Source organism: Microcaecilia unicolor, chromosome 2 (genome assembly GCF_901765095.1).
Source record: "Microcaecilia unicolor chromosome 2, aMicUni1.1, whole genome shotgun sequence".
NCBI lineage: Eukaryota > Metazoa > Chordata > Amphibia > Gymnophiona > Siphonopidae > Microcaecilia > Microcaecilia unicolor.
In genome coordinates this window covers 209,256,137-209,282,705 of record NC_044032.1, presented here as the reverse complement: position 1 = coordinate 209,282,705, position 26,569 = coordinate 209,256,137, and the positions used below count along the sequence as shown (strand labels likewise).

The 26,569-nt window shown below is 46.7% G+C and overlaps 1 protein-coding gene across 3 annotated transcripts in view; it reads right to left on the bottom strand.

Moving 5' to 3' along the window:
- NAA35 (N(alpha)-acetyltransferase 35, NatC auxiliary subunit) overlaps positions 1–26,569 on the bottom strand; it is a 212,113-nt gene that overhangs the window by 24,263 nt on the left and 161,281 nt on the right. For all 3 annotated transcript variants that reach the window (XM_030193674.1, XM_030193673.1, XM_030193676.1), the window contains 2 exons: positions 12,934–13,074; positions 1,377–1,499 (listed from right to left, as the gene is read on the bottom strand). In XM_030193674.1, the coding sequence (XP_030049534.1) occupies positions 1,377–1,499; positions 12,934–13,074 (264 nt within the window). The remainder of the gene's footprint in view (positions 1–1,376; positions 1,500–12,933; positions 13,075–26,569) is intronic.

The following is a 26,569-nucleotide window of genomic DNA, read 5'->3' as shown; positions in this document are numbered from 1 at the left end:
GTTTCATATGTACCCCGCGCTTTCCTACTCGTGGCAGGCTCAATGCGGCTTACATGGGGCAATGGAGGGTTAAGTGACTTGCCCAGAGTCACAAGGAGCTGCTTGTGCCTGAAGTGGGAATCAAACTCAGTTCCTCAGATCCCCAGGACCAAAGTCCACCACCTTAACCACTAGGCCACTCCTCCACTGTTAGAATAGAGCATCACACAGGAATTTGACGTACCTGCCATGACTCCAACCGAGAATGCAGAAAGCAAGCCCTCCCCCCCAGAGAGCCTCGATGTGGAAAAAGGCTGCTGAAACTGGCACGATACACTAGTTCAGGAAGGGAGCAGCAGTGAAAAACAAGCCACAGCAGATGAGGAGCCGACAGCAATTAAGAATTTTTTTTAAAGGTGTACTCATCAGTAGCTGGCTGAAGAAAGAAGTTAATTTCTCTGCACAGAAGAATGCAGGAATTTCTCACCTCAAAAAACTCAATTCCCTCCAATTAAAAAGCTAAACACAGTTAATTCACTGTGTCACAGAGACAAAGAAAGTTCATTTCCCTTCAGACAACATTTTTTTTTCTGTGGGGAAAGTAAGGTAGCGACAGGGGGGGGGGGGGAACATACCTCCACCAGGTGTACCCCAATAAGGCACCAGCAGCAACCTAAACATTCCTAGGCTCAACCAGGACCAGAACACAAGCCACAAGTTTTGAAGAGACTAGAAGTTGAGGGACACTGTCTACCACCCTCTGGAAACAGAGAGATACTAACTGACCAGAATCCTCACTGTCCTATACAACAGAGTTCAGTTATATTCTACCTCCACCTGCTGGCAGATGGTCGTAACTCATCAGTTTCTAGATTCTTATGCTGCTGCTAACAAGGACAATGCCCTTTTAGGTTTACAAGTAACCACACACAAATCTTAAAAAAAAAAAAAGAACCAAAATCACAATACTGAAATGTAGATATTATTCAGACAAACTGCTTTCCATAAGAATGGGATTGGGCATAGTAGTGTTTTAGTCTTCCTCAATTGATGCATTTCTTAGAATTTGTGAATAGCATTATTTAAGGCCCCAGTAAGTTCATGATCTTAACTTTTGAACACCAGAGCACTATAAAAATTTCAACAAGCACTTTTGAATCTTGTTTACTGAGCAATAGTTTTAAGTAGTGGAAAAGGCTGTAAACTGCTTTATAAGTAGCATCCCTCACTTGGAGGGAAATTAAATTTAAGAAAACAAATTAGAGTTTTACTTAAGAATAATACCTTAATTTCACTTTAACTATTATACAACTTGAGTTTTCTTATTCTGCAAGCATTAAATTGGTAAAAGAATATCTTATTTTAAAAAAGAAAAGAAATAACTGATTTGGTCTCACCTCCTGGTCTGGGTTAGGAATATTTTCCAAAATCATTTTCGCCTGCTGAAAGTGCTTGCTGGCTGCCATGTAAAGGTCACAGGATTGAGGAGGAGGACTGTACTTGTTCAGGTCAGACATTTCCTAGAAAGCAAAGCATCTTGTCAAGTCAAAACAATTACAAATTTCACACAAAGGCTCCCCTTTTCAAAGTCTGAGCCACAGATTTCTAAGTGCACGCACAATTTCTTTGCACAAGCTAAGACAAGATAACAAGCTTTACACAAAGCAACTGATTTAAATTAGCTTAGATGGCAGTTAATTTTATATCACCCTCCCAAATGAGCATAGATGGAGCCACTGGCCAGGAGGCACAAACTGTAGAACCAGGCTATTGTGGACAGTACAGAGTTTTAGAAATACTTTTTGCGTGTAATGCATTTTTTTTCAGATGTAAGAAAGGGCCCTTATAAATTTGTGCAGTCAAATACATATGTATAAGCAAGCCAACAAGATGGTATGTACTTCAGGAATCCTATGTAAACATTCTCTGGTGCCTAGCTTTGACAGATCAGGGGCAGAGTTGTAATGTATGAACATGTTTTATAAAACATGCAAATACATATACGCATTTGCCTTAAAAAGGTGCATGTTGAAATCTATTAAAGAGCATTTGGGCACTGCAATGGTAGTCCTATAACGGAAATAAAAGCCTACATTGCTTTTACAAAAGACACCTTTTTGACTTTTCACATAGGTGCCCTGACAAAAAATTAGCCCCTAAGCATCAATGGTGGGCAGTGGCTGAGATTCCCTCCCACCGGGCACTGCAAAGTCTGCTTTTGCAGCCTCCCCAGCTTTGGTCAGCCTGAGCAGCAGAAACCCAGCATTCTACCCAGGTCTTCCAGCAGTGAATCACTAGGCTGGCAGAGAAGTTTTTTTTTTTTTTTTTGACTCAGTAGTTCCCTCTTGTTGCTTTAGGCTTATTTTATTTAATTTTATTTATAGCCCACCTATTACCTAAGTAGATACCAATAAAAAATGAATAATAAAATCAACAAACAAAACATACAATGAACATTTGTACTGAATCCTTGGTCATCAAGCAGTTTTCTCAACAACAATATGCTCGTGCAAATAAATGTTTTCAAATTTTTCTAGATCAGTTGAAACCAGGGTTAGATCCAGTGTCTTGAGCTTTCAGTTGCCACAACTTGTGAATTTTCCTCTATTTTATACATCCTCTCAATTTACACCAGTCACTGCAGAGACATTCCGCAGCCAAGATCAAGCACCAGGATCTAGAGCTAGCAATCAAGGGTTTTTAATTTGACCACTAGGTGTCATCAGTGTATGAGGACCAACTCCGTCACCCTTGTCTCTGCATCATCCTTAGCTATTCCTGGGGGAGAATCCCTCACCCTGTGGAACATGCAGAATTCTGCTCAGTGCCAACATCGGGTCTCTTTCCCCCTCAGATCACATGGCAGGAGGAGGCCGTGAACTGCTGCACATCAGGTCACTTCCTCCTCCTCTGCTGGCTTAGATCAGACCATTTTTAATTGCAGGCGTCCCACGGTTCACATAAGCAGTCAAGTCTAAGCCAGCAGAGGAGGAGGAAGTGATCCGATATGCTGCTATTCACTTTCTCCTCTTCCTGCCACGCAATCTCTGTGCCAGCTCCAGCTCCATGAAGAGGGAGGCGGCAGAAGAGAAATGTGAATGTGCCACTGGTGAAGGTGGGATGTGGGGGGCAGAGAAATGTTAAATCTGCCGTTGGGGAGGGTGGGAGAGGCTGGAGCTTGAAGAAGGAAATAGGAGAACATTTCAGGCCTTAGGATGGGGCCATTCTATGCAAAAAAAAAAACCTAAATTAACAGTGCAGAATTTTAAAAAATACTGCACAGAATTACCCCAGGAATATCCCTAGCCCTGGACAACCAGGGGAGTGGAAGACCAGAGCCAAGAATTGAACCCAGTTCAATTTGCAGGCCACTGAGCAACCAAGCCAGTCTTTTATTTAATTTTTAACTTCTATAACAGGGGCGGGCAACTTGCAGCCTGCCACTGAATTTTATGTGGCCCCTGACACCAGGGAAATACACACCAAAATCATCATTAACCAGAGTCTGGAAATTTTAAACACTGTTATTTTGCAAATATTTTCAGAATAGCCATTCTAGCAGTTGGTTTCCATTGTTTCTAGTTACATTTTTACTTAATTATCCCAGGTGGGAGGATCCAAGATGGCCGCCTGAGCAGACGCGCGGGACGGAGCTCCTGTTACCCGTCGGAAACTGCTTCGATTGTGACTCCTCGGACCCGTTATGGGAAAGAGGAAGGGGAAATCTGGAGTGCCTACCTCCACGGGCAAGGTTGAACCCCCTCTTTTGAGGCAGATGACGTTGGAGGAGTCGGGACTCCAGACACCGGGAGTTGGAGTGTTCGCTTCGGGAGGTCCGGGACAGCAAGCAGACCAGAGCGCTGCGGGAGTTTCTTTGAGTCCTCCCTCGATAACGGTCCCTCCAAGACCTGGAAAAGGTACTACGGGTGCGAGTGAACAGCACGCTGAGTCCGGAAGTCGGTCCCCAGCGGCTGTGTGTGGAGACCCCGCTGCCTCGTCAACGCCAGTGAGTTTGCCAGCTCAGACAGTTTTGCTGCCTGGAAGAAATCCTGACGAACCTTCCATAAGTCTTGGAACTTTAAAGAAACCTGCTACCGTTGCAATGGAATCATTATGGGATGCAATACAAGGACTGAATTCCAACCTGCTGCAAATGTCAGGTATTTTCTGTGCTGAAGTTGCGGATTTAAAGAAATCACAATCTGATTTGGTAAAGAAAGTTACAGAACAATCTATAAAAATGGAGCTTTTTGATAAAGAACTAAAAACGGTGAACCCTTTGACGAATGCGTTGATAAAAGATACTAGCCTCCAACAACGCAAATTGGAATATTTAGAAAACCAGATTAGGGGGAATAACTTACGTTTTCTTAATTTCTCTAAATCCCCTCTTATTCCAGCGATAGACATGCTTAAAAAGTATTTCACCGAAGTATTAGGTATCCCTTTAGAGGGATACCCACCTATTACTAAAGCAATGTATATTTCAGGAATCAGAGGGAGAGAATTGCTTCCTGACCCCCAATCTGGACTAAACTTAACGGAATTTCTAGAATCTTCACTTGAGGCAATAACTGAAAGAACTACTTTGTTGGTCACCTTCGCTCTACAACTAGATCGGAATAATATTTTCAAACTTTATTTCTGCCACACTAATTCACCCTTCCTTGGCTCAAAAATTCAGGTTTTTCCAGATTTTGCTCGAGAAACCCAAAGGAAAAGAAAGCAGTTTTTGTTGTTGAAAGAGAGGATGTTGCAAATAGGAGGGACCTTTTTTTTAAGATTCCCCTGTAGATAGATGTTGTGTTTCTTTGAATTCTGTAAATTATATATTTTTTGAACCAGAGAAGTTAAAAGAATTTATTGTATCAAAGGAATAATGCTGCAGCAGTCCTTGAGTGCAAAGCGTTTAACCGGTTAGCGACACTCCTTACCCTGTGTGCTCGATTATATGAAGTAATTCATTTTTATATTATTTGGGTTTTGTTTGAATTTCCTTTTCTTGGATCCACACTATGAGGACTAATGGTTAAAGATTTTTCTTGATATGATAATGTGTAATGTAAATTTCTTTTTTTTTCCTTTGTGTGAATTTATGTTAATTGCGTAAATCTAAATTGAATAATAACAAATAAAAAATAAAAATAAAAAAATTATCCCAGGTAGTCTATGAAGCTCTGTGCATTTCCGCTTCTGACAATATATAATGTTGTGGCCTGCTAGGGGCAGTATTGACATGCATGTGGCCCTCCCCTGTTCTATATTATACTCTCCACCAGACCCCTCAATAAAATCCCTTCTGAATTTTATCAGGATGGTTGGTGTCCCTGTATCTATTTTTTAATGAACCTATATTAAAAGATCATTTTATCTATAGTTTGTTGCTGTAATGGAACTGTGCCTAAGGGTGAGTAAGGAGTCTCTTGTGAATTCTGATGGCCTGCACTTGTCACTGCTCACACACTCCTACTGGTTACAGATCATCCCATATTTTAAATCAAAGTTTGCATTCTATCTTTCTAATGCAACCTTAGAAGCCTCCAGTGTCTGTTAAATCCTAGAATTGATTAGATATATTTAACCTCACAAAATCCACTTTTAAAACCCTTTTATTTCAACAATTAAGGGCTGTTATAGGGGAAATCTGTCTTTTAATACCAGTGCAACATTTCTACAGATTCCTCTTACTGTTTCTTCTGAAGCAAGAAGTAGATTTTCTATGGTTTGGCCACCACTTTGCTTTACTGTAATATATTTCAAATTTAGAAGAAATGGTAGAAATCTAACTGCAGCTTGTTTTCAGGTTTTAAAAACAAATACTTTCTTTTTAAGCACAAATTGAGGGCTCTGCACTGTGCTCAGCTGGAGGATGTCTGCTTATTTATGAATCATCATCTAATATTCAGCTGAATAGATTTCCTATGGCCTTGAGTCCACTGCAGGTGAAAGACAGCTCCTCTCTTGCAATTCATGGAATGAAGACCTTTTTCCATTTTTATAGAAATATGGTGTAGAGAAAAATGTTATATAAACGACCAATTACAGTAGAACCCACCCCCCCCCCCCCCCCCCCCCACACACACACACACACCTTCTGATGAAATTTGGGATAAGGTGAAGCTTGGTAAGTTCTGGTTCTCACCAGCTCTGTGAGGTTAAATGACCACCATCAAAATTTCAACCTTACAGACCAGATACCTGAGCTCCAATGAGTCCAGAGACTTGAAGAAAAAAAAATGTTGATATCGTGTAATACTTCAAAGCCTTAATGGGAGATCTCAATTAAAGAACATGTTTCTAAAAGGAGCTTTCATCAGCTGGCTCAAAACGACCAAGGTCCCATAACACTGTAGAGGGTTTGACAGGAGGCTTCAAGAGAAGCAAGCCCCTCAAAGTGAACTAAAGGCTGGGCAGAGATAGGTTTACTTTCTACTTGGTGATAAGTCCCAGTCACGATAAGGAAGACCTTAGGAAACTGGAAGGATGGTCATCCAAATGGCAGAAGAAAATTAATGTAGACAAATGTAGACAATTTGGGAAGAATACTCCAAATCATAGCTGTGATGCTAGGGTCCACTTTAGGAATCAGAACTCAGAAAAAAAGATCTAGGTGTCATTGTAGACAATACGCTGAAACCTTATGCCCAGTGTGCGGCAGCGACCAAAAAAGCAAACAGGATGCTAGGAATTAGGAAAGGGATGCAAAATAAGACCAAGAATATTATAATGCCTCTGTATCACTCCATGGTACAACTTCACCTTAAGTATTGTGTTCAATTCTGGTTGCTGTATCTCAAAAAATATATAGCAGAATTAGAAAAGGTTCAAAAAAGAATGAAAGTGATAACAGGGATGGAACTCCTCCCATATAAGGAAAGGCTAAACAGATTAGGTCTCTTCAATTGGGAAAAAGACGGATGAAGGGAGATATGATTGAAGATTACAAAATCCTGAGTGGTGTAGAACGGATAAAAGTGAGTCGGGTATCCTGCTGAAGGCAGTAGTGAGATGTGAATGTGTGGACTGAAGACCACACCGCAGCCTTGCAAATCTCTTCTATAGTGGCTGACTTCAAGTGGGCCACTGACGCTGCCATGGCTCTAACACTATGAGCCGTGACATGACCCTCAAGAGTCAGCCCAGCTTGGGCGTAAGTGAAGGAAATGCAATTTGCTAGCCAATTTGAAATGGTGCATTTCCCGACAGCAACTCCCCTTCTGTTGGGGTCAAAAGAAACAAATATTTGGGCGGACTGTCTAAAGGGGCTCGTCCGCTCCACATAGAAGGCCAATGCTCTCTTGCAGTCCAATGTATGCAACTGACGTTCAGCAGGGCGGGTATGAGGACGGGGAAAAATGTTGGCAAGACAATTGACTAGTACAGATGGAACACCACCTTCGGCAGGAACATAGGGTGAGTGCAGAGGACTACTCTGTTATGATGAAATTTAGTATAGGGAGCATGGGCTACCAAGGCTTGAAGCTCACTGACTCTACGAGCTGAAGTAACTGCCACCAAGAAAATGACCTTCCAGGTCAAATACTTCAGATGGCAGGAATTCAGTGGCTCAAACGGAGACTTCATCAGCTGGGAGAGAACGACGTTGAGATCCCATGACACTGGTGGAGGTTTGACAGGGGGCTTTGACAAAAGCAAACCTCTCATGAAGCGAAAAACTAAAGGCTGTCCAGAGATAGGCTTACCCTCTACACGTTGATGATAAGCACTAATTGCACTAAGGTGAACTCTTACGGAATTGGTCTTGAGACCAGACTCTGATAAATGTAGAAGGTATTCAAGCAGGGTCTGTGTAGGACAAGAGCGAGGATCTAGGGCCTTGCTGTCACACCAGACAGCAAACCTCCTCCATTTGAAAGAGTAACTCTTTTTAGTGGAATCTTTCCAGGAAGCAAGCAAGACTCGAGAGACACCCTCAGAAAGACCCAAGGAAGCGAACTCTACGCCCTCAACATCCAGGCCGTGAAAGCCAGAGACTGGAGGTTGGGATGCAGAAGCGCCCCCTCGTTCTGAGTAATGAGGGTTGGAAAACACTCCAATCTCCACGATTCTTCGGAGGACAACTCCAGAAGAAGAGGGAACCAGATCTGATGTGGCCAAAAAGGAGCTATCAGAATCATGGTTCCACAGTCTTGCTTGAGTTTCAGCAAAGTCTTCCCCACCAGAGGTGGCTCCCTCTTAAAGAACGTATAACTTTCAAAATCTGCACGTTAGTCCATAAAATCATTTACGGAGACACCCCGTCATACATGCTTGACCTAGTGGACCTCCCATCCAGAAATGCCAAAAGATCTGTTCGTACCTATCTTCATCTGCACTTCCCCAGCTGCAAAGGATTAAAATACAAACTGACACACACATCCAGCTTTTCCTACATGAGCACGCAGTTGTGGAATGCACTTCCAAAACACCTAAAAACAACCAATGAAATAACCAACTTCCGCAAATTGTTGAAAACCTCTCTCTTCACCAAAGCTTATCACGAAAATCCATAACTAACTACAACACACCACTACGCGTCCCTGATTATGAATGTCTTTTTTTTTTCTCTTCAACTGTCTGATCAGATCGATATGTTAAGTTTACTACTCTTGTCATCTTTTAACAGCAAATGTATTTCTATAACCTGGAATGGCGTTGCCATTACAGGTATTGTAAGCCACATTGAGCCTGCAAATAGGTGGGAAAATGTGAGATACACGTGCAATAAATAAATAAATATGCATACAGAAGACCCTTCTCCCAATGAAGGAGAAAAGCATCCGAAGCTAGTCTATCATGGGCCTGAAGTCTGATACAGAACTGAGGGACCTTGTGGTTGGTCTGAGTAGCAAAAAGATCCACCGAGGGGGTGCCCCACGCTCGAAAGATCTTGCGTACTATGCCCGAGTTGAGCGACCACTCGTGAGGTTGCATTATCCTGCTCAACCTGTCGGCCAGACTGCTGTTTACGCCTGCCAGATACGTGGCTTGGAGAAGCATGCCGTGAGCGCGAGCCCATAGCCACATCTAGACGGCCTCCCGACATAGGGGGCGAGATCCCGTGCCCCCCTGCTTGTTGATGCAGTACATCGCAACCTGATTGGCTATCCAATCAAATTATTCAAATTCAGACAATCTCTGAAAGCCTTTAGAGCGTTCCAGATCGCTCGTAATTCCAGGAGATTGATCTGAAGACCTGATTCCTAGAGAAGGACCAAGCTCCTTCAGTGTGAAGCCCATCTACATGGGCTCCCCACCCCAGGAGAGATGCATCCGTTGTCAGCACTTTTTGTGGCTGAGGAATTTGGAATAGACGTCCCAAGGTCAAATTGGATCGAATTGTCCACCACTGAAGGGAATTGTGAAGATCGGTGGATAGCTGGATTGCATCCTCTAGATCCCCTGTAGCCTGAAACCACTGGGAAGCTAGGGTCCATTGAGCTGATTGCATGTTTTGACGTGCCATGGGAGTCACATGAACTGTGGAGGCCATATGGCCCAGTAGTCTCAACATCTGCCGAGCTGTTATCTGCTGAGACGCTCTGGCCATGGACATAAGGGTTGTCTGCCCTCTTCTCGGGGAGATAGGCATGAGCCGTCTGTGAATCCAGCAGAGCTCCTATGAATTCTAGTTTCAGAACTGGAAGAAGGGACTTTGGGTAATTTATGACAAACCCCAGTAGCTCCAGGAGTTAAATAGTCATCTGCATGGACTGAAGAGCTCCTGCCTCTGAAGTGTTCTTGATGCCACGTCAAAGGTGTCGTAGGCGCCCCTGGCCAAGAACCTACAATACATCTTCTGCTCCTTGACCAACTTGTGAAGCGACTTGGCCTGCTCCAGTGGGAGTCAGCCAAGTCTAGTATCTTGCATATAGAGTCCGGCAAAGAGATGCTCGTGAAGAGCTGGTATGATTGTATCCATGACACAAGCATAGAGGCCTGAAACATCTTCCTCCCAAAGAGTCCAAGGTTCTAGCTTCTCTGCCTGGGGGCGCCAAAGCATAGTTTCTAGAACTCCTGGCTCTTTTGAGGGCAGATTCCACCACCATGGAATGGTAAGGCAACTGGGGCATATGGTATCAATCTTCTTGAGCAGTACCAGGACAGACAGAGGGAACTCCTAGTTCTGCACAAGAATGTCTTGTAGGATCTTGAACAGCAGTACAGTCACAGCCTCTCTATGAGAAGACTCATAGTTCAGGACCTCGAGCATCTTGGCCCTGGGCTCATCCTCCACCTCTGAAGGAAATGGAATGGCAGCTACCATTTCCTTGACAAAAGAGGGGAAGGAAAGGCTCTCAGGAGAAAACGTTCTCCTTTCCTGTGGAGGAGAGGGGTCGGAGACAACATAGAACTCATCCTCTGAGAAGTACTGTGGATCCTCCTCCAACTCCCTTGAGCGCTCCTCATCGGTGTCAGTCAAATGTTCTATGTTATCTTTCTATCACTTTTTTCTCTTTTTCTCTCATCTTTTCTTCCCTAATCTCCCTGCTGGGAGGGCTGAGTTTGAGCAACCATGTCCTCGACAGGGGCATCGAGTCGGCGGCTCCTGTCTTGACTCCTGCAAAGCTTCCTCCACCGACATCGAGGGAGTACTGGCTTGGGTGGCAGTCAACACCAGCGTTGGAGGCCGCACCACAGGCTGAGGGCCAAGTGGGACAGGGTAGACGCAAGCACCCCTGATGTGGATGCAGTCCGTTACATGAAGGCAGCCAGCAGCTCAGGAAGCAAGGCCCAGATGCACTTGAAGGCCAACACAGGAAAAGGCTGTGGCATCTGCTCAGAGACAGGCAGCTGCTGGGGTCGAGACGGGAGGCTGGTCCTGGGTGCCAGAAAACCAATGCACCAGCACCTCTTGTATGGAGGGGGAGTAGTACTCCCAGCGCAGATTCTTCTTGGTGTTGAGTCCCTCAACAATCTGTCCACCTGTACCTTTTGCTGCTACACACCCATTATACTTATAGCCATAGAAGCCAACCTCCCAAAATAATTGGGGGTGCTAAACCCAATGGAAATTAGAAATTACCTTTCCTTGGATGCAGTCAATCTGCTCAATATTGGGGATGCTCAGGCACCCACAGACCTGGATCCTATGTTTATAGTCTGGCCCTGCCTGGTCTAGCTGCCACCAGTTTGCTATCAGGGAGATATAGGCATGTGTTGTGTTATGACTAGTCACTGTAATGAATGGTTTTACTCTTTGCCTTGGTCAACTGTGCCTGCAGCTGGACATGGCATCAATTATTATAGATAGATATAAGTATAGATAAAAGGAATAGATAACACAGTATCTTAAGATTTCACTGCCCTCAGTGCCCATTCATTTGAATTGGCAACTGAAATAATCTTTGCACAGAGAAACCATAGAATCCCTTAGACTTGCCCTGGGTTTGTCTGGTATTTCATCTTAATTTGATGCTTACTTCCTGATGGCATGTAGATAATGAACTCTGTGGACACGCCACATTCCTTTAGCTGGTTAGAATTTCTAGCTAGCCAGGCTTATCATAATCCATATCTTCGTTTGTAGGCCAGGTCAAGCACCTTCAGCACTATCCATTGAACGCATAATTTATGACTACTGTAAAATCAGTTCCATCTATGTTTTAATTGAAACCTCATTATTATCCATAGATGTACACAAATTCTTTGCTTCCATTGGTCTAGGATTTTGCAACCACAAAACACCACCCCTAGCTATAGCATTGTATTCAAACCTTTCTGCTTTTCTCAAATCCATCTACTCTTAAGTATGCTTTGCATACTATCTACTGTGGATATTAATGAGAATTTAGCTCATTCTGGTCATTTGGTTTGTGTAAAGGGATGCAAACAGAAAATGCCTTTATTTGGCAGTTTCTAGTTTTAAAACTAAACAGCATCCTAGTGCCAGCACACTAAAATGTAATACTATCCATACCTCGGCCTATATTTTAGTGGGCAAAATTGGCAATGATGGAAGACTAGCAGATATGCAGGACAGAGAAAGAAGTGTTTCTTGGATATTCTGTAGTGGGAAGGATATGATTAAGGTAGTGAAGGAGGGGGTATTTTATAAATTTGAAGTTATTAACCAGCAAGTGACAAAAAAATAGTGGGGTATTTCCATTGGAGTGCAAAGGGTGGGCATGAGCTGCATCAGAAGTAGAAAGCAGTAGCAGCATCTATGCTCACTAATGACCTAAGGTCAGATTAATCTTTAAGGAGAGAATATGCAAACTCTTCAATCTTATGCACATATAAGCTCATGAACAGCTATGTAAAAATACAGTATAGCATTCTGAAGAACCTAAGAGAATCCAAGGTAATTAGAATCCTTCCATTGGGCTCTAAGGAGTGGCTTCTAGTTCTTGGCCCTCTTGAAAGCAGATTCAACCACCACAAGGTGGTGAGGAAGTTGTTACTTCTCAAATCTGGGAACCTTTCAAACTCCATCTTCTTGTGACAGGGTGCACAGGGGGTGTGGGGGGGGGGGGTATCTCTCACATTTTCATATGTATATTCTTCCAGATCTTATTAACCAGCACTGTCACACAGGATATACTTTGCAGTGCTCTATGGTCACAGAATGTAGTGTAATGTTACTGGGACACTAGAGAGCTAACAATGTTATAGATAAAACAGTTTATGCCTTATATCCTTTAACAACGATTATGCAGGATTTCAAAATGTATACATGAAAGACTAAATTGCTTACTAAAATCTATACGCGTTATTTCAATTTATGCTGGAAATTCAGCATATTTGTCTGAATGTACATATAACAACATCTGAAGATCATGAAGTAGCTTGCATACACCCGTACTGAAATTCCATATTTATTTATAGCATACACATGCAACAACTAATTTGTCTTTACAGATTACCCCGCTATAAATTTTCCATAGAGAAATCATTTCCTTTTTAACCCAAATAAGATCTTTCATCTTTTTAAAGGAAGGCTCTAAAACTCACCTTGAACTGCAAATAGTGCACCGGGGGTGGTGTGATAACATTGTTAAATGGAGCAAACCGATGCTCATATCGAACTTGTTCACTATCCAGCTCAAACTTGGGTTTTCTTACTTTGCCATCCATGTCAAAGGCTATCATGGTCTAACAAGGAGAAAACGAAAAAGAAAAAATAATCATTTTGTGCACTGTAAAACATTAGCATTCCAGCATTTTATCACACATATATAAAACTAGGATGCATCTATAAGGTAAAATTATGTATCATACCTGATAATTTTCTTTCCATTAATCATAGCTGATCAATCCATAGACTGGTGGGTTGTGTCCATCTACCAGCAGGTGGAGATAGAGAGCAAACTTTTGCCTCCCTATATGTGGTCATGTGCTGCCGGAAACTCCTCAGTATGTCGATATCAAAGCTCCATCCGCAGGACTCAGCACTTAGAGAATTACACCCACAAAGGGACACTCTGCCCAGCTCACCACCGCCGAAACGGGGGAGGGGAAATAACCCAGCTCATCCCCACACAAGTGGGGGAGGGGAATCCGTCCAGCTCATCCCCGCGGAGCGGGGGAGGGACACCACACCCGCCGATGCGGGGGGATCTGGCTTATCCTGCAACCGCAACCGCGGGAGGAGCTGACTGACCCTAACATCGCCGAAGCGGGAGGGGTACAAAGCTGCCCTACAGCCGCACGAAGCGGGAGGGAGTGCCGGCAGAATTTAAGTCTCAATCCAGCCCCGTAAAACGGAGGGGAGAGGAATGCAGCAGCTCACTGTAACACAAACTCGTCTCAACTCTTGAAGAATCCAAGTGAAAAAACTTGAACACGAAGTCCTCCTGAAGGAACTGAAGACTAAACTTGAACCTAAAATTCAACCAGAATATAAACAGTACAGATATCTGGGAGGGGCTATGGATTGATCAGCTATGATTAATGGAAAGAAAATTATCAGGTATGATACATAATTTTACCTTCCATATCATCATGCTGATCAATCCATAGACTGGTGGGATGTACCGAAGCAGTACTCACCCAGGGCGGGACATTGAAATCCCTGACCTCAACACTGAAGCTCCAAACCGGGCCTCCGCCCGAGCAGCCACAGTCAAGCGGTAATGCTTGGAGAATGTATGGGCCGATGCCCAAGTTGCTGCCTTGCATATCTCTGCCAAGGAGACGGACCCGGCCTCTGCCATCGAGGCCGCCTGAGCTCTAGTGGAGTGAGCCTTCAGCTGGATAGGCGGCACCTTCCCCGCGGCCACATAAGCCGCTGCAATGGCTTCCTTGACCCATCTTGCCACTGTAGGCTTAGCAGCCTGCAGACCCTTACGAGGACCTGCAAACAGGACAAACAGATGATCCGATTTCCGGAAATCATTGGTCACTTCCAAGTATCTGATGATGACCCGTCTCACATCCAGATATTTGAGAGCAGAATACTCTTCTGGGTAGTCCTCCCTACGAAAGGAAGGGAGACAGAGCTGCTGACTCACATGGAAGCGAGAAACAATCTTGGGTAGGAAGGAAGGCACTGTGCGAATAGTCACCCCTGCCTCAGTGAACTGCAGAAAAGGCTCTCGACAAGAGAGTGCCTGGAGCTCGGAAACTCTTCTGGCTGAAGTGATAGCCACCAAAAAGACTGCTTTCAACGTCAGGTCTTTCAGAGATGCCCTCGACAAGGGTTCAAAAGGCGGTTGTTGCAAGGCTCTAAGCATCAGGTTGAGATTCCACGCAGGCACCACTGAGTGCAGAGGAGGGCGCAGGTGATTAACTCCCTTGAGGAAATGCACCACATCTGGCTGCGAAGCCAGGGAAGCACCCTTCAGGCGGCCCCTGAAGCAAGCCAGGGCCGCTACCTGGACTTTCAGGGAACTGAGCGACAGGCCTTTCTCCAGACCTTCTTGCAGGAACGCCAGCACTGAAGAAATTGGAGCAGTAAATGGAGAAAGTGACCCTGCTTCACACCACGCTGCAAAGGTACGCCAAACCCTGGCGTAAGCAGTAGAAGTAGAGCGCTACCTCGCTCTCAGCAGAGTGGCGAGACCTTGTCTGAGAAGCCCTTCTTCCTCAGACTCTACCGCTCAATAGCCAGGCAGTAAGACCACAGGTGGAGGGATCCTCCATCACCACGGGACCCTGATGTAACAGGCCCTGCTCCACTGGCAGTCGCAGAGGTTCGTCCACTGAGAGCCTGATCAAGTCCGCATACCAGGGACGTCTGGGCCAATCCGGACCCACCAGGATTATCCGGCCCGGATGCTTTGCCACCCGGTCTAGCACCCTGCCCAACATGGGCCAGGGCGGGAACACATAGAGAATCTCTTGTGTCGGCCACTGTTGGAGAAGAGCATCTCTCCCAGGGATCGAGGGTCCCGTCCTCTGCTGAAAAAGCGCGGCAGTTGGCAATTGGCCGATGACGCCATCAGATCTAGGCTCGGCTGGCCCCAGCGCTTCGTGATGTCCAAGAACGCCTGAGCAGATAGCTGCCACTCTCCGGGCTCCAAGGTATGGCGACTGAGAAAGTCCGCCTTGACATTCATGACCCCGGCAATGTGGGCCGCTGACAGCTGTTCCAGGTTCGCTTCCGCCCACTGGCATAGATTCATGGCCTCCTTGGCTAGAGGGGCGCTCTTGGTACCTCCCTGGCGGTTGACATAGGCCACAGCCGTAGCATTGTCCGACAGGACCCGTACAGGCTTCAACGCCAGTACCGGGATGAACTCCAAAAGCGCCAACCGAATGGCTCTGAGTTCCAGGAGGTTGATAGACCACTTTGCCTCTGCAGGAGACCAGAGCCCCTGCGCTGTCCTTCTCAAGCAGTGGGCTCCCCAGCCCGACAAAGAGGCGTCCGTCGTGACGACAATCCACTCCGGGGTCACCAGAGGCATTCCTGCAGACAACTTGTCTGTCTGCGTCCACCAGCTCAGCGCCTTGCGCACTGCTGGGTCCAAGGGAAGGCGCACAGCATAATCCTCCGACATCGGAGTCCAGCGCTGCAGCAGAGAGTGTTGTAGTGGTCTCATATGAGCCCTGGCCCAGGGCACTACTTCCATCGTGGCTGTCATAGCCCAACAGCTGCACATAGTCCCAAGCCCGAAGAGGAGAGGCTACTAGGAACTGGTCCATCTGAGCCTGAAGCTTGACAATCCGATTGTCTGGCAGGAACACTCTGCCCACTTGGGTGTCGAATCGAACTCCCAGATACTCCAGGGACTGAGTTGGGCGCAGCTGGCTTTTCTCCCAGTTGATGATCCACCCCAGGGAGCTCAAAAGAGCAAACACCCGGTTCACAGCTTTGCCGCACTCTGCATAAGAGGGGGCTCGGATCAACCAGTCGTCCAGATAAGGATGGACTTGTACTCCTTCCTTCCTCAGGAAGGCCGCGATGACCACCATTACTTTGGAGAAGGTCCGCGGAGCAGTAGCCAACCCGAACGGGAGGGCTCTGAACTGGAAGTGTCGGCCCAGTACTGCAAAACGCAGAAAGCGTTGATGAGGAGGCCAGATGGGAATATGCAAGTCCGCTTCCTTGATGTCCAAGGATGCCAGGAACTCTCCTGCCTTCACTGCCGCTATAACAGAGCGGAGGGTCTCCATGCGAAAGTGCCTGATTGACCACTTTGAGGTCGAGGATAGGCCGTACAGAACCTCCTTTCTTTGGTACCACAAAGTAAATGGAGTAACATCCCTTGCCAAGCTGATTTTCTGGCACCGGAACGACCGCACCCAGGCGGATCAGATTGTCCAAGGTCTGCTGCACTGCCACAGCTTTGACCGGAGACTTGCAGGGAGAGAGTACAAACCCGTCTCTTAAGGGTCGGCAGAACTCTAGCTTGTAGCCGTCTCTGATGACTTCCAGCACCCAAGCGTCTGAAGTTATTGTGGTCCACTCGTCCCGAACCGAGGACAGCCGTCCTCCAATCTGCACTGGGGCGTGGACCAAGGCCCCGTCATTGGGTACAAGACCCTAGGGGAGGACCGGAGGGAGCACCTCCGGGACGGCGGTCTCTGCGAAAGGAATGCTGCTTGGGGGAGAAGTTCCTCTTGAAGGAAGAGGGGGCAGAGGAGCCCGACCTGCCCGGGCGGTACCGACGGGCTTCCTGAAACCGTCCTCTGGAGGTACCGGGGCGAGCACTAGCCCGAGCCCTGACCTCTGGTAACTTCTTGCCCTTAGACGTGTCGAAATCGGTCACGATTTTGTCCAGCTCGACCCCAAAGAGCAGCTTGCCTTTAAAAGGCAATCTAGCCAGGCGGGATTTAGAGGCGTGGTCAGCAGACCTATGCTTCAGTCAAAGCCACCGCCGCGCAGAGATTGTCTGAGCCATGCCTTTAGCTGAGGCCCTCAAGACATCATACAGCAAGTCTGCCAAATAGGCTAAGCCCGATTCCAGGGCCGGCCAATCAGCCCTCAAGGAATGATCCGAGGGGGAAGCCCGCTGCACCATAGACAGGCACGCCCTGGCCACATAGGAGCCGCAAACTGAGGCCTGCAAACTTAAAGCAGCCGCCTCAAAGGACGACCTTAAGGCCGCCTCCAATCTTCTGTCTTGGGCGTCCTTTAGGGCCGTGCCACCTTCCACCGGCAACGCCGTTTTCTTAGTCACCGCAGTGATTAAAAAAAACCACGGTAGGCCACAGATAGGCCTCACGTTCACTTTCAGGCAAAGGATAGAGGCGGGACATAGCCCTAGCCACTTTAAGGCTCGCTTCCGGGACATCCCATTGAGCAGAAATTAAGGTGTGCATGGCCTCATGCACGTGGAAGGTTCTATGCGGGCGCTTCGTCCCCAGCATAATGGCAGAGCCAACAGGGGCTGAGGGAGAGATGTCCTCCGGAGAGGAAATCCTCAAAATGCCCATGGCCTGCATTAACAGGTTGGGCAAATCCTCTGAGCTAAAGAGCCGCGCTGCAGAGGGGTCATCCGCTCCATCCGAGCGGGGATCCGTCTCCTCCAAGGAATCCGCAAAGGACCGTTGGGAGAACTCAGATACGCTGCCCTCATCTACATCGGAGGAGACAAAGTCCTCCAAGGCCTGGGAATCAACCCGAGGGCGTTTACCTCCGGGGCCTCAACCTCTTTACCAGACGAGGGAGCAGGGGCAGCGTTTTGCATAAAGGAGGCCTGATGCAGCAGCAAAACAAACTCGGGGGAGAAACCCCCCAGACTGTGCACTTCCGCAGCCTGGGCTACAGCCCTAGACGCACCCTCAACCGGCGCTCGCAAGAGCGGGGGAGAGACATGCTGCGCATCCAAGATGGCGTCCGGCGCGACACTCCGCGAAGGAGCCGCGCGGGAAAAACGGCGCTTAACTTTAGCCGCTTTTGTGCCGTCGCCGAAATTAAGGGCGTTCATGGCATCAATGTCTCCCACCTCAAGGGCAGCCCAAGAAGAAGCCGTCCGAGCCGCGTGGCCGGCCAATATGGCGGAGGCGAGCCGCGGGGGATGGGCGTTTATGGCGGGAAAAACCGCCACACCGAAGGAAGGACCGGGACACTCATCGGCCACGAAACTGTCACCCAACAAGGGCCATAGGCCACGTGGAGACCAATCGGGGAACCCCCTGCCCGCTATAAAAGGTAAACATTACCTGCTTTCCACTCCGAGCTGTAACGACCTGGTATCCCAGTGAGTAGCTGCAATAAACGTTTAAATAAACGTCGAAATAAACGCCTTTAAGGACGTTCAAAATTTTTTTTTTTTTTTTCAACGGAGCCAGCGGGAGGGGGGAGAAAAGGAGGGACCTGGCGCCACCAGGTTTGCACTTGCTCAAGAAGAGCCCTCAACCCCAGGCACTCAACAAAACCTAAAAATTAGGCTTGGAGGCCTAGCCAGAGCTGCTGCTGTGTGTGACCACCACCTGCTGAGATAGAGAACATACTGAGGAGTTTCCGGCAGCACATGACCACATATAGGGAGGCAAAAGTTTGCTCTCTATCTCCACCTGCTGGTAGATGGACACAACCCACCAGTCTATGGATTGATCAGCATGATGATATGGAAAGGAATAATGCCATAGAATATTTCATATTTTAGCTTCCATTCATAATCTCAAGGATATAGAATAACATCCTTCCCCTTTAAAAGAGGAGAGGTGTTTCAAGGAAGCAGTGGTAGGGTATTATACTTCCTTTTTCTCATTTGATCACACATTTAGGAGCCCTTTTACTGAAGCTTAGCACGTGCTAAACTCTAAGAGGTCCACAGATATATAATGGGCTTCTTAGCACTTAGTACACGCTAATATCTGTTAGCACTCACTAAGTCTGTGCCAAGTTTTTATAAAAAGAAATGGGGTTGGGATTTAATATATACCGCTTTTCTGTGGTTACAATCAAAGTAGTTTACATATTATTATACAAGACTTACTTTTTTGTACCTGAGGCAATGGAGGATTAAGTGATTTGCCCAGAGTCACAAGGAGCTGTAGTGGGAAATTGAGCCCAGTTCTCCTGGTTCTCAGGCCACTGCAATAATCATTAGGCCACTCCTCCAGGGTTGCCAGGTAGAAATTTTTTTTCCAGCCCAATCCAGGCCAGAAACCAGCCCAAAACCCGCCCAAACACAAACCCCGCCCCTGACACCCCCACCCCCGCATCACCGGCCCCGCCCCTGCCCCCGCCGTCACCGGCCCCGCCTCCCACGTCATCGGGCCCGCCTCCTCGTCATCAGCCCCGCCTCCCCATCATCGGCCCCGCCTCCCACGTCATCGGCCCCGCCTCCCACGTCATCGGCCCCGCCCAAAACGTCACTAACCCCGCCCAAAAACGTCACTAACCCCGCCCCCCGCGGCCGAAAAAAATCAAAAAGCCGCCCAAAAAGCCGCCCGGAAGCCCTAAAAACCGCCCAAAAAACCGCAACCCGCCGCGGGCAAAAATTTCCCGCGGCGGGTCGCGGAAAACCGCCCAATTGGGCGGTAAAACCGCCCACCTGGCAACACTGCACTCCTCCCCTTAGAGAGAATGGCACATGAAACAGAGGCCACAGCAGATCTGAACTCTTACCAAGGCAGTTATTGTGCTTTAAAGAACTCCAACTACCCTTAAGCCTAACTTTCTAAAACCCACATCAATTTAAAACTCAATAATATGGTAATGATACTGAATCTAAACCATTTGGTAATCCATATTTAGAGAAAAGAACTGTGATTTCTGATTCAGAAGTAGTTTTGGCCTAGAGGTTTCCTCCTGCTGACTGGGCTTCCAGTTAAATTCAAAGCAGCATTTGGGCTAAGCTGCTAAGGGTCTTCCCCTTTTCTCTCTTTCCAAATTAAGCGTAGTCATTGCAGTGACAATCACTTGCAAGGAAAATAGAAATTTAGATCCTAAGTCTGGTCATTAGGTGTTGCTACTGTACAATGATTAGTATTCGCCTTCAGCAGGGGCTAAGAATCCTCTCTTTTCATCACCCAAATTCCAGCCAGTCAAGAAAAATAAAATCCAGGACTTCTGCATGGCAGTATACAAGGCCAGTCCATGACTCCTAAACTATAATACAGCTGCAGAAGTTCTGGGAAGTTGTAGGGTAAGCCATATACAAATTTAAATTACAGAAGATATTATTACTCATCGTGTAAAACTGTGATACAGCTACCACACAAGGAATGCAGTTTTCTTCTAAAATATCAATTATTGTGGAACATGGGATGCGAAATAAGTTCCTAGGTTCCCATTCCTAAGATTCTTTAATATAATCAATTTTGTTTTATTTTTTATGCAGCACAAACAAGTATATAATTTTCTTCAGGGAAAAGCAGCACAAAAGCAATTTAAAAGAAGAATCTCAAATATTAGTTACCACTTTACAATTAGAATAAATCAGCAACAGAGGGCAAGCTATCTAACCCCCGTTTACATAGCCGTGCTAGCGGCTGCCGCGTGGCAATGCCAACATAGCCCATTCAAAGTGAATGGGCTGTGTCGGAATTACTGCACCACCAGCCACTAGCGCGGCTTTGTAAACAGGGGGGGTAAGAAACTCGCAAACATTTAAATATTGACACTAAATTATTCATTAAAAAGGAAATACAGATGACTGCTCATTTTCAGTCTCTCTCACAACATATGTGAATAATATACAAAGACAATTACTTTCCTGTAATGGCAACTCTGCAAAGACACCTCAGAATAGCACATATTTGAGAATTCTCTCTCAAACTTTAAACATTCAAGAATATCCACATCATTGGGTGATTTAAATAGCTACTGGGAGTAAATCTCAGCTTTTTATTTTTTTTTAAACCCTAGACAAGCTTCAGTTTCTTTAATACAGACAAGTGAACAAACTACCAAATAAAAAAAAGGATGTAAATGATTTATTTATAGCCACATCTCCAAATTGCTCAATGCAGTGTACAAGAGAAAAACATAAAACAATTGTATATTCAAGTATTTGGTATACCGCTATATCAGAGTCTGATCAAAGCAGTTAACAAAAAAAAAAGTATATAAAACAAAGGAAAAGAACATCAATTCTTGAAAGGAAAGTAAACACATTCATAGCTTAAAGAAATAAGAAGAGTAGACTCAGGTGGTAGAGGGTAGGGGGAAACAAGGATGGGATGACTGTCCTCAATCTTTCAGGCCCAATAGTATTAATTAGAATCATTAATTAGAATCATACCTTGAGAGGTTTGAAGCCTTATTCCAAATATGTTTTAAGGTGAGACTTAAATTTTATAAAGGAGAATTTCGATCTGATATATTTTGCCATCATTCCATAATCTAGGCGCTAGGAAAAAGAAAGCTGATGATCTGGTACTTTCATAGTGAGACTGGGTGAGGGTAGAATGAAACAATACCCATCCAAGGAACTCAATGCGTGCATCAGGCAATGTTCCCTCAAGGCTGAGCAGCTTGCTCAACACAGACACGCACCAGCTGCTGACAGTTGTGCATCAGGAGACAGAGTTTGTCCAAGTGTGTGTCCCGTTCCAGCCAATAGCTCCCCATTTGCTCTCCAGGCTCTGCATTGGCACCGATTACAAATCAGGGAAACAAAGTTTGATGGCCAATCAGCAGCTCTCTGCGAGCCTCAGCCGCATCAGAATGTGTGTCCTGTTTCAGCCAACAGGATGATCAGGGAGACAAAGTTTGCTGGCCAATCGGGAGTGCTTCAGTTGGCAGGTCTCCATGAGCCTCAGCATACCTGTTTGTCAGCATGTATCTCCTGCACCCATTTTCTCTCCAGGTTCCGCACCCATCAGTGAGCCTCAGCCATTAACAGGGCTCTGTCGCTGACCCCAAAACGTGCTGTCTGCCTCTGCCTGCCCTGCACCAACTCGATGTTGCATCCTGCTTGCTGTAGCCAACCTCTCCCCATCTGTTTTCCAGGCTCCGCGCCAGTTGGTGAGCTGCCCTCAACTGTATCAGGGCTCCATTGCTGACCCTAACTAAAGTGTGCCTGTTTGTCTACCTCTGCTCAAGTCGACATATAAAAAGGAACAAATATTCTGTACAACTGTTCTTTATAAGTCACAAATAGAAAACAAGAACAAAAATGAGCAACTATAATACCGCCCCCCTCGTCACCCTCTACCCTCTACCATTCCAACCCCAACAATAGCTGACTTCTACTACTCCAAGGAACTGTAATCCACCCTGTTAAAATGTCCAGGGGTAAAAAATACAACCCCTTTTTTGTATGCCCAAGCAGGGGAGAAATATACCTTATGAAGCACGGTTATGACTTTTTAATCAGGGGATGAATAATATATTTATGGCTATTTGATTTTATTACACACTGGTTTATGCCATAGTTTCAAGTACTGTACTCTCCCACTCCTCTGAGACAGTAGTTAGGGAGCTTCTCTGTCCCTGTCCTTCGAAGCAAGACAAAACTGGATGGAAGCATAACCTGCACTTCTGCAGAGTCCAATCTCCTCTTGAGGAAGAACCAGATTGGAGGAAGAGTAGCCTAGTGGTTAGTGCAATGGACTTTGATCCTGGGGAACTGAGTTCGATTCCCACTGCGGCTCCTTGTGACTCTGGGAAAGTCACTTAACCCTCCATTGCCCCTGGTACAAAATAAGTACCTGAATATATGTAAACCGCTTTGAATGTAGTTGCAAAAAACCTCAGAAAGGCGGTATATCAAGTCCCATTTCCCTTTTCCCTCAAGGAGGAACATTGTATCCTGAACCCACGGCGGCTCAAAAGTAGCAACCAAACATTGCAAGCATGAGAAGCATCCCAACAAAGACTGAGCCTCTCAATGACCAAGATCCTAAGACAGAAATAGTCAGGGGTCTTCCAAAAAAAAGATCTCTGCTTACATCCTCTTTTAGTTGAAGAATTTCCTCCTCTTAGTGTTTTGCCAGGTAAACTTGAAAAGAAGACTTACTGCACCCATAGAAGGGTAAAGGATGCTTCAGATGATTCTCATATTGTCAGGTGCCAAGAAGTCTCTTCCAACAACACTGTAGTGCACTGCACTCTGACAGTGATGGCTTTGTGAGTTGTAGCTAAGTTCTAAAGCGGAAAAGTCTGTCCTGGCCAAAGGATGGTTTACTTCCCCCAGTAGCTGAGGGCCAGAAGTGCTTTCCAGCATGTTCCCATTAAGCTAATGGAGTTGCAGAGTCTGACTGCCCCCAAATTACTTTACCCCAGGCTAGCATCCTGGATGGCCAGACCATAGGTAACTGACTTTCTCCCTGACCTGAGGCCACGTTAATCCCCCCCCCCCCCCCCATGGGGCCACTGCTACCTCATCAGCTGCTCCAGATAAGGAGTCTTGCAGCTCAGTAGATAACTAATTAACTGTTTCAAGCTCCTCAGGAGAAATCTGCAAAGAGCCACTCAAGTGTACCTGGATCCCCTAGATAGAGAAAGGGTATTGCAACTTTGCACACAGTGATTACACAAGAGGAAAGCAAAACATAGGAGAGACATGTGTACCTGTGTCCAATGTACTACATCAACTGCTGTCCTGGAACAGAGTTCACAGGAAGGACTATGATCTGGGCAGTCTTGGAAAAAGAAGGCTGGAATCAAGGAGTAAGACCTTGAGTCTTCTCCTCAAAGGCAACAAAATCTTTCCTTCTTTTGGAGACAAAGGAACTCTCTTATACTCCACAGGCTGGGAAAGAGTAACATTTCTCTTTCCATAATTTATCAGCCATTCCAGTAATTCTATGGGCTGCACTGCATAAAGGGGCCCTTTAACTAGGGTTACCATTTGGCTCCAGAAAAAGGAGGACGGATTGAGCCAGCCGGGTTTTACTTCCATTGCTTTCCATTGAAAGCAATTGGAAGTAAAACCCGGCTGGCTCAATTACTTCCATTGAAAGCAATGGAAGTAAAGCCCGGCTGGGGTAACCCTACCTTTAACTAAGCTGTGTTAGGTACCAGCGTGCATCTAATGTAGCTTAAAATGGCATACCACAGGAAGAATTCAAGCTTCCTGCAGTGTCAATTTAGCACACACTAATCAATGTCCTAAAAAATGTTTCTGGTTTTTTCTTGGGGGGGGGGGGGGTGCATGTCATGGGTGTTCCTGCACTAATCAGTTAGTGCAGCTTACATTACTGCACTTTCCCTGGTTAGCACAGGATTACCACAAGCCCTTACCGCCTACAAAATGGGTGGCGGTAACTGCTCACATGGTAATTTTTTTTTAATGGCCTACACTAATGACATTAGTGCGCGATTATTAATATAAAAAAAGTGGAAAATGGGCTTTTTAATGGCTGCGGCAAAAATTAGCATGCCCTTGTGTGGGTTTTTCCACATGCTAAGGCCACTCTTTGCCGTGGCTTATTAAGAGATTCCCATATTGAGTAGATAGTAAAATTTTCATAACAGTATGAAATCTCCCTTACAAAAAGGAAAAGTGCATTTGACCACTTTATTATGTGAATTTATAGTATTTTTATTTTATGTGATTCAAGCATTTTGTTTAGGTGTGAATAATTTTAATTGTTTATGTTGTTACTGGCTTAGAATTTTTAGATAACACAAGCTATACATTTTTTAAATAAATAAATCTTTCCTCTTTAGAGGAGGAAGGCTCTCAAACTTGCTAAAGGTTTTAATAGACTATACTGTCTCCTCCTCCACTTCCCCCAAGAGTCACTCATGAGAGGAGTTGTCCTGACCTATCATGATCTGGCCAAGATTACTTAGGGGGGGAGAAGGGGGGAGTAAATGCACCCAAGAAGAGTCATCAGAGGAAGCTCCAATTCAAGGAGTTATAGCTCTCACTCTCTACCAAACACCTGTAACTGTCACATCCGTCGCTCCCTCCAGCTGCTCCTCCGCGAGGAGCAGGAGCCGGCGTCCTCCACGACGAAGGCCGGCATTCTTGAGGCCACGGAGGGGAGCTGGGGCTCGCCGGGGTGATGGCCGCCCAGTCCGGGGCCGAGGCCGGAGATCGCGGCTCCCGGACTATCGATCGCCGGCTACGGTGGCTGTGTTTGCGCCAGTAAGGGAAATGGCGCCAAGGCGCGATGGCCGGCGTTCCCTTCATTCTTGGGTGCGGGAACCCCGAGCTCTGCCTCAGAGGAGTTAGACTGGAAGGCCAGCACGATACACCCGCCTGGGAGGTCGGTCAGAGCCAATCAGAAGAGTTCCGTCGATAACCAAGTTCTGATTGGCCGGCTATGTCTACAGGGGCTGGACGGCTGACTGCCGAACAGTATTTAAGGAATGAGTCTGAGGTAGGAGGTTGCTTCAGGTTCTGTTACCCGAGGCCAGTCTCCGTGGTTCCTGTGTTCCGTTGATTTCCTGGTGTTGCTGATTTTGGACTGTTTCCTGGTTTTCTCTGCTAGCTGCCTGCCTTGACCTTGCCTGACTCTGACCACGTTGTTAGCTGCCTGCCCAGATCTGCTGCCTGTTTGTGGACTCTCTATTCCATCTGCCCGCTTCTCTCCTGGTTCCAGTCCAGGTCAGTCCGTCAACCCCGCGGCTCCTGAAGTCCCGTTGACCGCCTGCAGCTGGGGGCTCAACCCTTGGTAAACGGCGGTCGCCACGGGTGAAGGCTTGGGGTTGCACGGCTGTCCTTTGAGGTCCTTCGAGGCCTTACGGGACCTAAGGGCTCACCATCCTTGCGGATAAGATAGGAACCTGAAGCCATGAGCTCGCCCACGCAACCCGACCTACGGGACCTGGCTAAAATTCTCCAGCAGCAGCAGGAGCAGTTGAACGCCCTGTCGGGGGCCCTGCAGAATGTCTGCTCTCAGCTAACCTCGGTCCAGGCACAGAACCAGGCTGCTGCGGCGCACCAGGTCGCCGCAGCGGCTCCCCGTCCGGGAGGGTCCTTCCCGGGACCACGGTTCCCTGAGCCCACTCGGTTTGATGGTGTCCCCGGAAGCTGCCGGGGGTTCCTCAACCAGTGCAACTTATACTTCAAGATGCAACCAGAAGCTTTTGCCTCAGACCAGATAAGAGTGGCCTATGTTATCTCTTTGCTTACGGGACGGGCCCTAGCCTGGGCGTCCCCGCTATGTGAACAACAAGATCCGCTTCTGGACAACTACGCCGAGTTCCAACGCCAATTTCGCATGGTGTTTGATCTTCCAGGAAGGCCGTCTTCCGCTGCTTCTGAGCTGCTGCGGATCCAACAGGGTGAAGGGACCGTGGCGGACTACGCGATCCAGTTCCGGACTCTGGCGACTGAGTTGCACTGGAACCAGG